Here is a 13,280-nt window from a genome sequence, read left to right as displayed (position 1 = left end):
AGCCAAACTCAATTCCCACATACCTTGTGCTCTCTTGGCCTCTGAACTTTTCTGCTCATGCTGTTAACTCTACCTAAAATGTCCAGTCTAAAATCCTCCCCATCCCCCAACCCTTTCCTCCACAAAGGAGTCCCTGATTCCTCACTCCCCATACTTCTCATACCCACTCCCATACCTCCCTTATGGTATGTAGGCCTGTACCATTTTCTACCTCATACCAGTATCTTGCTCCTCAAAAACACCATTGGTCTTGAGTGCTTTGTCCATAACTGATTATATCCTTTTTATCTCCAGCCATGCCTGCTTCAGTACCCTGCACAGACTAGGCACTAAACAAATAAACCAAAAATTTTAAGTGCATAATTTTCCATTTATTTGGCAAAGGAAATCACTAGGCATATTAGGGTATGTACCTATACATGCATCTGTGTATGAATAGTGTGCATGTTTGTACAGAAGGAGAAAATGCCAATTTATGAACAAACGAAATTTTTGAACAGAGTCTCTGAGAAGGATTGATAAACAGGTCTTGAAGAATATCTTTAACTCATGTAAAGTCTAGAAACAAAGCGTGTTAAAAGGGAAAAACTATTATTATGACAGGCTATATAAAAAGGGTGTTGGTTGGTCACATTTTAACGAAATTCTACTTCCAGGCAGGTGGACAAATACAAACATCACAAATAACTGGAAGAGTCTGGCTGCCCAACTGAAACAGCATTTCCCTCAGGAGGTTGCCAATTTGAAGATAACTAATGCAATGTGTATGAATATGCCAAATTATTATTCAGCACTCTATATATCTGGAAAACAATCTGAAAAATCTACCAGCATAAATCAGTGCTTTAAAATTACAATAGGCTATATCTTTCGAAGATGAAACATACATCCATGAATTCTGAAAAAGATGCAATTAAGATTTTACTAATGTAAATAGTTTTTACGAGGGAAAAAAACCAAAGTAGTAAAGTGGCAAATGTTAACCTCATTTTTCAAACAGAAAGCAAGGTTAGGTAGATTCTGGACGCGACGCACCAATAATCTACCATCAATTCCCAATAAAACTCCACGCTAATAATTGAATAGGCAGTGAAAGCACTGAGAAAAGAAAGTGGTAATTATTCACGAGTTCTCTAAGAACACAATATGCCATACTTCGTTTACTTTCTCTTTTGATAATATTACATTTGGAAGGCCGGGCGCGGTGGCTCAAGCCTGTAATCCCAGCACTTTGGGAGGCCGAGACGGGCGGATCACGAGGTCAGGAGATCGAGACCATCCTGGCTAACACGGTGAAACCCCGTCTCTACTAAAAAATACAAAAAAAACTAGCCGGGCGAGGTGGCAGGCGCCTGTAGTCCCAGCTACTCGGGAGGCTGAGGCGGGAGAATGGCGTAAACCCGGGAGGCCGAGCTTGCAGTGAGCTGAGATCCGGCCACTGCACTCCAGCCCGGGCGACAGAGCGAGACTCCGTCTCAAAAAAAAAAAAAAAAAAATATTACATTTGGAAAACGAGAAACAGTCTACCTCTAATTCAGCAGCACTTGGCAAAGTCTCTCATCAAAGAAATCAATATATAAAAATTTATAGAGAAATAAGCAGAAAGGTGAGGTTTATTCTGAGCTCTAGTATCCAGTAGCTATGTGAATAAAAAGCAAGTTACTTAACTTCCATGAACCTCTCAGTTCCCTTAACAGAGATAGCATCTATGCTATCTCCTTCCCAGAGTTAAGAATTAAAAGCATCAGGCCAAGCGCGGTGGCTCACACCTGGAATCTCAGCATTTTGGGAGGCCCAAGGCAGACTGATCCCTTGAGCCCAGGAGTTCGAGACCAGCCTGGGCAACATGGCAAAACCTCATCTTTACAAAAACCAGAAAAATTAGACAGGCATGGTGGTATGTGCCTATAGTTCCAGATACTCAGGAGGCTGAGCCCAGGGAGGTTGCGGCTGCAGTAAGCTGTGATGGGACCACTGCACTCCAACCTGGGCAACAGGGAGACTCTGTCTCCAAAAAAAAACAAAAAGGATTGAAAGTGCCAATATATTCACAGAAAATGTTCTTAAGTTTCCTTGGGCCTCACACCCCTTTGAGAATCCAATGAAAGTGATCTCTCCCTTGCCCACCCCCTGAAAATGCACATTCACACAAAATTAAGGTAGAATTTCAGAGGGCCTGAAGACCCCAGAAGCCAGAGCTCTTGGTTGAACTATGCATACCCAGAGCCTACCATAGTGCTGGAATGCAATAAGATACTCAAGAACTGCTGAATGAACTAGAGGAAAACAAGAACTGGAAAAACTGATATATTCACAGTTAATTAAATAACTATATAAAAAGTATTGATTAAATGACCAACCTGACTAGCAGTATAAACACTGTAATTTTTTCTAAATGACAATTTCGCAACCTGTATCAAAAACTGCCTTAAATATGTTTATACACATTGATTCAGTAATTCTACTTCTAAGAATTCATCCTAATAACAGATTCAGAGATGTACTGAAATACTTACATGCAACAGCAGAGAAAGAAAACCAAAGAAGGATGGAAGGAAGGATCAAAATATCATACAAGTAGAAAATGGGAGAAAAGGCTGGGCGCGGTGGCTCACACCTGTAATCCCAGCACTTTGGGAGGCTGAGGCAGGTGGATTACGAGGTCAGGAGATCGAGACTATCCTGGCCAACATGGTGAAACCCCGTCTCTATTAAAAACACAAAAATTAGCCAGGCATGGTGGCACAAGCCTGTAATCCCAGCTACTCGGGAGGCTGAGGCAGGAGAATTGCTTGAACCAGGGAGTCAGAGGTTGCAATGAGCCAAGATCGCACCACTGCACTGCACTCCAGCCTTGTGACACAGCAAGACTCTCAAAAACAAAAGAAAGAAAGAAAGAAAATGGGTGGAAAAAAATCACAGTATCCAAGTTACACAACACTATGTAGCCATATTTTTTAAAAGAGTAATTAACAATATGGGGACAAGCTCATAAAATGTCAAGAGAACAAAAGCAAACAAAAACTATATATCACTTACTAAATGAATTAGAATGTGCTTAAAACACTGTCTGGCACATAATAAGCACTATATAAGGATTTGTTAAATAAACTTTACAAAAATTATATATATAATGAACTCAACATTCACATATTTAAAACAATGTGGATAAACAGAAACACAGAAGGACTGACGAAAATACAACAAAATGTTAATGGTAATTATAGCCAGTTTATATTTTCCTGTAGTCACTAAATTGTGTATTTAAACTTGCATCACTGTTAAAATCAGAGAAATATATATGCATACACATTCCTTTAAAAAACAAAAAACAGAGATGCCCATATTTATCAAATCTGCAGTTAGTACAAGGTATAAGAAATCAGTAATAAGAACTGACAAATTTCAGATTCAAATTATTTGGTCTGGCTAAAACACTTTGGTTGAAACCAACAGGAAAAAACATTGCACCAAGTTCCCAGACTTCCACTTACAAACAAGGCAGATTTAACCACAAGTATGTTTCTTCTCTCTCCTAAAACACATTAAAATGTCAGTGAAGGAATAAAAAGGATGTTAAGTCCACAAAGACGAAAAGAAGAGAAGACAGTGGGGGGAAAAAAACATATATATATATAAAAAATACATATATATAATGTGTATATATATACATACAAAATATATATTTTTTGAGATGGAGTTTTGCTCTTGTCGCACAGGCTGGAGTGCAGTGGTACCATCTTGGCTCACTGCAACCTCTGCCTCCCGGATTCAAGCAATTCTCCTGCCTCAGCTTCCCGAGTAGCTGGGATTACTACAGATGCCTGCCACCCACCCTCGGCTAATTTTTGTATTTTTTTGGTAGAGACAGGGTTTCAGCATGTTGGCCAAGTTGGTCTCGAACTCCTGACCTCAAGTGATCCACCTGCCTTGGTCTCCCAAAGTGCTGGGATTACAGGCGTGAGCCACCGCACCTGGCCATGGGAAAAAGATTTTAACACATTTTTAGGAAATGGAAAACAGTTGTAAGATGACAAACTACTAATAAAGCAGGAGAAAACATAACAGGAAAGTGATGCTTGTAAGGGAGGGAACTGGTGTCACAGAACCCAAGAGACACTCAGGACTTGGAGGCACTATAGAAGCTAGGGGGACAGATGTAGGACTGAACACAAAGGGAACTGTATTAAAATATTAAATATGTACACAGACGGGTTGGATAGCTAAGTCCCCTCCTCTACCCTTCATACAGCTAGACACATACTGTACCCTCAACGTATCCCTGTAGTAGACCAGTGGCACCTTTCTCTAGAGAACTTAAACCAGAGGGGTTCCAGAATCAGGGACAGCAGGAACAGCAGAAGCCAGGGACTGAAAACAGCATGAGGGATTACCTAAAGTAAACATCTTCAGGCTGAATAAATAAACCTGCCATCCCCCCAATCCCTTTTTCTCACCCCTTGGCAATCAGGCCTATATTCCCCAGGCAGGTATCTGGAGGGAAATACTGCATAGTGAAGATAAGAACAACCAAGATTGAGAATCACTGAACTAAAAATATATAAGGCTCTAAACAGCCCTTGGCATCTCTTCATATCTGCAGTACTCTCAACTTACCAATTAACTCTAAAGAAAAAATACTTGTAAAATAATTTCAGCCCTCTGTTAAGTTGGGAAATTCAAGGAAGAAAAAAGTTCAAGAGAAGATCAATAAAATAAACAGAAGGAAGGAGCCCTGTAGAAGTCACTGACTTTTCCACAATTAACACCCTTCATTATACTGCAGGAATTCTCAAACGGGGGAAGGGGCAGGACGGGTGGGTGGTGATCTCTTCTGGTTAAGAATTACTATTCCAGATCATCTAATGTTCATAATGAACCAATCATAACAACAAGTAGGCACAATCCGTCTGGGTGCTAGACAATTTATTAAAAGCATACTATGTCTTAATAGCTAAGGGTGCAGTGGTGAACAAGAATGCTATTATAATAGGCTAGTGCAGCAGCTTGGGGATAAATCAAAGTCTATAATCAATAAACTAACATTTCATAATCACAAATACAAAATCAAGTTGGAGTTACAGACCCATACTATGTGCTATTAGTATTCCTAATTACCACTTTTTGAATATAAACTGTATACCAGGAACTTTGATAAATGCTCTATATGCATTCTCATTTAAACCTGACACTTCTATCAAATACGTATTATTTCCCACACTTCACAGATAAGCAATATGAGACCAAAGAGGTTGAATAATTTGCCCATGACCACACAGGTAAGCAGAGGCAGAGCTGGATGCATCAAGTCTCTCTGACCCTAAAGCACATCTTCTTTCCACACTATGATGGCAAGATTCCAAGAGGTACCCTCTAAAACTGGAGGGTACTGAATTCAACCCAGGTTCAAGGAGGCCTAACCTAAGTCAGTCCTTCTATATTTAATGCATTTTCTTAAAATGGTCTCAATTTAGCATTTTTGTCTAGTGCTAGAATATAAGATTTTTTTTTTTTTTTTTTTTTTTTTTTGGAGACGGAGTCTCGCTCTGTCGCCCAGGCTGGAGTGCAGTGGCCGGATCTCAGCTCACTGCAAGCTCCGCCTCCTGGGTTCACGCCATTCTCCTGCCTCAGCCTCCCAAGTAGCTGGGACTACAGACGCCCGCCACCTCGCCTGGCTAGTTTTTTGTATTTTTTAGTAGAGACAGGGTTTCACCGTGTTAGCCAGGATGGTCTCGATCTCCTGACCTCGTGATCCGCCCGTCTCGGCCTCCCAAAGTGCTGGGATTACAGGCTTGAGCCACTGCGCCCAGCCAAGATTATTAGCAAGAAAAAGTTGTATATAAAATCTTAAGTGAGACGCATCCTGTATTAGACTAACATTAGTTCCTTTAAACAGTCTCTTTAGTAATCTTCATTTTACAAAACGATACCAATCCATGGAGCCTGACGCAATCCACTAGGTTAAAAAAAGATGTGTGTGTATGCATAAACATGTATGTATGTGTACATATAGTTTTCTCTGGTTTCACATTCCCAAAATTTTGTTTTATTTGAATATGCCTTCAGAAGAATCTTTAAAAGTCAAATATTTAAGAGATGAAAGATTAAGAATATATGGTAAATATTTCTATAGTTCACAAGAGGCATAATGTTCCAGTTTCTATTACTAGTATGCTACGATACACCATGGATAAATCATTTTTACCTCTGGGCTTCTGGGAGAGGGAATTGGATGACACAATCTCTAAGGTGCATCCTATTTTTTAAATGTGTGGCTATGTAACAACCTACAACACTTTTCAAAGCATGACTGACTTTATCTTTGAACATAGCAAGCAAAGAGCTACAATAGAGGGAGAAGATAAATCTAATCAGCATTTACTATTTCATCCGGGCACTTAATTTAACAGCTTCTTTAGCAGCATATCCAGGCTGGACGTGGAAACTTGGTAAGACCCCTAGGAATCACCAACTCTCAGGGAATAACACTTGGCTAGCTCTTCTTTTTTTAATCTAAAGGTGCTTAGCTTAGTCTGAAAAGAAAATAAATCCCACTTCTTTATCCATGAAAACAATCTTCTTCTATTTAAATAATCCCTCCATCTCAGCCTCTAGGAACTAATAAAAGGGGGTTTAAGATTGCCAAATAAGGTACTGGTACCAAAACAGATATATAGACCAATGGAAAAGAACAGAGGCCTCAGAAATAACACCACACATCTACAACCATCTGATCTTTGACAAACCTGACAAAAACAAGAAATGGGGAGAGGATTCCCTACTTAATAAATAGTGCTGGGAAAACTGGCTAGCCATGTGCAGAAAACTGAAACTGGACCCCTTCCTTACACCTTATGAAAAAATTAACTCAAGATGGATTAAAGACTTAAACGTAAGACCTAAAATCATAAAAATTCTAACAGACAACCTAGGCAATACCATTCAGGACATAGGCATGGGCAGACTTAATGTCTAAAACATCAAAAGCAATGGCAACAAAACTCAAAATAGACAAATAGGATCTACTTAAACTAAAGAGCTTCTGCACAGCAAAAGAAACTATCATCAAAGCGAACAGGCAACCTACAGAATGGGAGAAAATTTTTGCAATCTACCCATCTAACAAGGGCTAATATCCAGAATCTAAAAAGAACTTAAACAAATTTACAAGAAAAAAATCAACCCCATCAAAAAGTGAGCAAAGGGCCGGGCGCGGTGGCTCAAGCCTGTAATCCCAGCACTTTGGGAGGCCGAGACGGGTGGATCACGAGGTCAGGAGATCGAAACCATCCTGGCTAACACGGTGAAACCCTGTCTCTACTAAAAAATACAAAAAACTAGCCGGACGAGGTGGCGGGTGCCTGTAGTCCCAGCTACTCGGGAGGCTGAGGCAGGAGAATGGCGTGAACCCGGGAGGCGGAGCTTGCAGTGAGCTGAGATCCGGCCACTGCACTCCAGCCTGGGCGACAGAGCGAGACTCCGTCTCAAAAAAAAAAAAAAAAAAAAAGTGAGCAAAGGATATGAACAGACGCTTCTCAAAAGAAGACATTTATGTGGCCAACGAACATACGAAAAAAAGCTCATCATCACTGGTCATTAGAGAAATGCGAATCAAAACCACAAGATACCACCTCATACCAGTTAGAATGGCGATCATTAAAAAGTCAGGAACAACAGATGCTGGAGAGGATGGGAGAAACAGGAACGCTTTTACACTACTGGTGGGAGTGTAAATTAGTTCAACCATTGTGGAAGACACTGTGGCAATTCCTCAAGGATACAGACCTAGAAATACCATTTGACCCAGCAATCCCATTACTGAGCATATACCCAAAAAATTATAAATCATTCTACTATAAAGACACATGCACACATGTTTACTGCAGCACTATTCACAATAGTAAAGACTTGGAACCAACCCAAATGTAGAACAGATAGAAAATGTGGCACATATACACCATGGAATACTATGCAGCCATAAAAAAAGCTGAGTTCATATCCTTTGCAGGGACATGGATGAAGCTGGAAACCATCATTCTCAGCAAACTAACACAAGAACAGAAAACCAAACACCTCATGTTCTCACTCATAAATGGGAGCTGAACAATGAGAACACATGGACACAGGGAGTGGAACATCACACACCAGGCCCTGTCAGGGGGTTGGGGGGCAGGGGAGGGATAGCATTAGGAGAAATACCTAATGTAGGTGACGGGTTGATGGGTGCAGCAAACCACCATGGCACGTGTATACCTGTGTAACAAAACTACACATTCTGCACAAGTACCTCAGAACTTAAAGTATTTAAAAAAAAAAAATAGTTGCTGAGTAAGTACTCTTTAGTAAATATGGGTGAGGATCTCAAAAACTAATGAAATCTGTACACAGTAGTAAAGGAGGATTCATGAGTTCTGCCTATTCTCTCTTGTTGGTTCCTCTTTAATAAACTAGAAATGTACACCAAATACGGAAAAAGAGCAGATGATTACATAGAGACGAAATCTCAAAGATCACATTTTCTAGTTTAAGTTTTCTCGTTACTTGTGACTAAATACTTAAATTATCTAATTAAATTAAAACACAAGCCTCAAAGGTATGTTTACAGTGATTCATAAAATTACAGGCCATGCGACTGTGGTTTAAATTTACAACTTAATTTTATAATTAAGCCCCAAAGACTATAAAGAGGGGATTAGGGGAGGGGGAGAATGTAAATATATACAGTATACTTTTCAACAATAACTGAACAATTTTAAAAACAAGAATAAAATTTAACAAATCGAAATTAAAGTAACGTTATCTTTAAAATCTCATTGTCATTCTTTTCCCCAAAGTACTAAAATAATAACATCTTTAGTACTAAAAATACCAGAAGTCAGTTACTACTCATCTTACACACGGAGACAATGAAGTCAAAACTGCAGTAAACAATTTTACTAAAATGAATACAGCACCAAAAAAAAAGGAGGGGGGGGGAACTAAAATCCAAAGCTCCTGTTTACAGGATCCATGATGTATTCAAAAACCAAGACACCTAATCAAAGATCCTGCAAAAATTAAATTACTCAAGCTTCTGATCACCATTCTAAAAATGCCTCTGCAGGAAATATACTCTCTGACAAACTTCACAGAAAAAAAATGAAAAGTATAAACACACTCAAAGGACCTGACAAATGGATACCCGCATAACTAGATAAGGTGAAGTTTTTTCCCCAAATTTAACAAGTCTTTGACTTAAAATTTAAATATCCTATAGGTATTAACAGGATAAATTAATACAACGCTGATAAATAATACATGCTAAGCCTATGGTACAAGTTTGAATTTGAGACTTTACACAAGAATTTTAAGTATCCACGCATCCCATTAAAGCCTCAGACCTCCAGAAATTAGTTTGTTAAATACCTATGAAGGTCTTCCCAGGCCACATGTGTCTAATCAATAGGGGATTTACTAGAGAACACTTTTCAGAAGGAAATATGTTAAGGAAATACAATTTTATTAACAATTATCTATTTTATTATCTTATAAATATTCAAAGGAAATCTTTGTTAATTACTAATATACTTTCCTAAATGCAATACACTTCATTTACAGATTAAAACATACATTAGAGTCTAAAGTAGTGGTTCTCAACTGATGGCAACTAGCAATGTGTGGTGACGTTTTTGGTTTTCACAACTGGAAGGTGCTACTGGCATCTGGGGGGTAAGGCCAGGGACTCTGCTAAACTTCCTACAATGTACATAACAGCTCCATACAACAAAGAATTATCCAACCCCAGTATCAATAGTGCCAAAATTAAGAAACCCTTATACAGTCCGAATTGCATTGTAAGGACTATTAAGGTTTACTTACCTTTAAATTTAATATCCAGACCACTAAATTCCAATTCAACCCCTTGAAGTGCTTCTCCCAGAGTTTCATGGTAATGGCTGATACTTTTTTTTGACCCCACACAGAATGGAAGTGAAAAGTACTTATATGTTTCTTGACGATTATGGTATGGCCCAACAGTATTCATCCATAAGACAACTTCCTCTTTATCTTGATACTGAAACAAGAAAAGCAAACGAATTAAAAAAAAATAAAAAACTAATTCAAATTAAGGGAATATTTGTTATGAGTGCTAAACAAAAGTGCATCATCTCTGTTCAGGAAGCTATAAAATAAAATACTGGAAGCTTAATCTGATGATGAATGTCCACATCTTAAAAATGAAACTTTGTGAATTTTAAAATTATATCCTCTGATGGTAGTCTCGGGAAGATACATCTTTTCCAAACTTGTTTTATAGAAAAGAGTGTGTAAACTAAGTCCAATAGCTCATGAGAGTACGTCTATTATTTACATTTATACTATCAAATAATGGCAAACCTGCAACCAGCATGATTCACCATGCTAACATGGACAAAGAAGGAGGAAACAAAATCAATAGTTTATCCAGAACCTCATGTTAATCAATAAATTAAAAAACAAAACCTAACATTGCCAGCAAGCATAAATAAAATTTCATTTCCTTGTGAGACTTTCACACAGCCACTGGTCAAAGTACTACAGAGGACAGAAATGACCAAACACAAGGAAGAAGACTACTACTACAGAACCTCCACAAGTCCATTCAAGCCAATATTCTATCTTGTTAGCAGCCTGAAAGACATGCACTATATGCATATTTCTTTGAATAAGTAATTATGGAACTACGTATCAGTGAATACTACACATAGCTAAATCTGAAGTGTGGTCAATAATGACTTTGGGTAGTTCCAAGGTACAAGTGGAAGGCCTGTCAAAGATTTCTAAGATCGCTACAAGATTAAAGTTCCAATGATTCTATAGAAAGTAATTCCCATAGTAATTTTAAAACTAATAATTCTAAGTAGCAATATAAATTAAAGACAACACTGGATGCATTTAAATCAACTAATAGTGCAGACATTAATTTACTAAACAATTATTTACTAAGTGCTTAGCATGTGAAGCAACTGTGTTTATAACTGAGGATACAGCTTTGAACAAGATGTGTTCCCTGCCCTTCTGGGGGAAAGACGGGCATTAAACAATAAGGTAGGTTGCTATGGAGCATATAATAGAAGAAGCTATCCAACTGGCCTACTATGAAATTCTTATCTCCAGTCCTCCATCTAAAACTAGTTAACAAACATTTTCAATCAAAACCTAACATCTCCAAAACCAAACTTATCTACCCAAATCCACTTTCCTCAGCTTCATTTTTCTAATGGTACTACCATTCTCTCAGACATGGAGACTCAAACCCCAAATCTCTCTGCACTCCAGGGAACCCAAAAACATTTAACTTACATGTTCTTATCCAAAACATCTGCCTTTTTCTTTTGATTCACACGACTACCACCCTAAGACTTAGAGCTAGTCATGTTATTTTCAAACATAAATGCCTCACTGTTCATATAAGACAACAGCCAGATCATTAAGGAAATAACAAATGATCTCACCTTTTGAATACATATGTGACAGGTACCGAGCACAGCATTAGGTATTAAAAATATAAAAGTAAATAAAATACTGTCGTTTCCTTAAGAAGTTCATAATCCACAGTGGAATCAGACAAGTAAATGATTAACAAAGAAAAAATAAGTATTATAATTAAGGTACTAAAGGGCAACAATAAAGGAATGATTAAATTCACTTTGGCAGAGAAGGTCAGGACGAATAACAATTTGGAAAATCATAAGCTGTTTCAAGGGAGTTCAGAAAAACTGTAGATAATCTTCATGTAGGAAGTAATGAATCAAAGGTCTAAATGTTAACGTTATCTGTATATCCGCATTCATTACTATTCTTTTTGTCTGGGAAGACTGACAAATTTATGTAAGCCCCCACTCTTCCATCCAATGCTCATGGCCACACAGCACTAATCAAAAAGTTAACTCCTTTCTGCTGAATGTAGATACCGCCTCAGAGTTCTCAAAACAGTGCTCTAAACCAACCACTACCAACTAACAAGAGTTGATATTAGAATTAAAACTTGTTCATGGCCAGGTGTGGTGACTCACACCTGTAATCCCAGCACCTTGGGACACCGAGGCCAGCAGATCACTTAAGGTCAGGAGTTTGAGACCAGCCTGGCCAACATGGTAAAACCCCGTCTCTAATAAACACACAAATATCAGCAGGGTGTAGTGGCACATGCCTGTAATCCCAGCTACTTGGGAGGCTGAGGCAGGAGAATCACTTGAACCCAGGAGGCGGAGGTTGCAGTGAGCTGAGATTGTGCCACTGCACTCCAGTCTGGGTGACAGAGTGAGACTCTGTCTCACAAAAAGAACTTATCCACCAAGGCAAATAGATATTTAATAAATATGACGGGAAAACACTGAAGAAATACTGAAATGTAAAGTTCATTGGCAACTTGGTAAAAGAAGTTTGAAGGATGTGAAATGATATGTACACTGACTGTAAGAGTTACCTTTCCAGAAAAATAAGGGGAGGTAACATAATTCATCTATTTAAGAGCAGAATGCTGAATGAGACGACCTATTAAAGAGCACCTTGCCATTAATCCTGCTGAGTCTGCAGAAATGTTATAAATGTAACTTGTGAAAATAAGCACAAAAATACTTTTCCTATAAATTCCAAAACTTTTCCTTTAAAAATAGACAAAATCTTTGAAAATAAATACCTTTAAAAATAGGGCATCCATTTATTTTATACAAATTAAAACATAAGGACTAAAATAATTTAAGGATCTCAGTCAAAGTTAAGCCAAATATTCCGAAGTCACTCATTTTAAACATTCAGGAACCCTCAACAGAATGGTAGAGTTACGATGTGATGCCAGCACTGTAACAAAACTTAACACCATTCTGCAGTATAAGATTCTTTCTGGGAAAAGGACTGAAATAGTAATTAGAAATACACATATTGAGAGTTCAGGGTGAATAGCAAGGCAAAAATAATGCTTTTTTTCTTTTATTTTGCTCCTTATTATGCAGACTGTGGTTTAATACAATGAACATAAAATGTTTACTTTTCATTGCAGCCCTTGATTGTCCCTGTGAATAAGTGCTTCCAAGACAAGATCAAGAGTTCTTTCTCAAGAGAAAATGTTTTAAAATATTTTGAAATTAAAAAATACCAAAAGACTTCACACAACATCTGAAGGAGAAAACAAAACAAATAAAAACCTTTCCTTTCCCTAAAGCTCTGACAAAGCCCCTGAGCTCCACAGTCTGTGGCAAGGGAGTGCCAGGCCCAGAAGAAGGTGGGGGGTGGAGTCACAGAAGCACAGCAGTGAATCT

General features: G+C 38.3%; 1 protein-coding gene across 1 annotated transcript in view; it reads right to left on the bottom strand.

Moving 5' to 3' along the window:
* LOC105478459 (transmembrane 9 superfamily member 3) overlaps positions 1–13,280 on the bottom strand; it is a 72,282-nt gene that overhangs the window by 52,133 nt on the left and 6,869 nt on the right. Inside the window, exon 2 of the mRNA XM_011735796.3 lies at positions 9,859–10,054. Coding sequence (XP_011734098.1) covers positions 9,859–10,054 — 196 coding nt within the window. The remainder of the gene's footprint in view (positions 1–9,858; positions 10,055–13,280) is intronic.

This window comes from Macaca nemestrina, chromosome 9 (assembly GCF_043159975.1).
Source record: "Macaca nemestrina isolate mMacNem1 chromosome 9, mMacNem.hap1, whole genome shotgun sequence".
In the NCBI taxonomy this organism is placed as follows: domain Eukaryota; kingdom Metazoa; phylum Chordata; class Mammalia; order Primates; family Cercopithecidae; genus Macaca; species Macaca nemestrina.
This window is presented reverse-complemented; position numbering and strand designations above follow the sequence as displayed.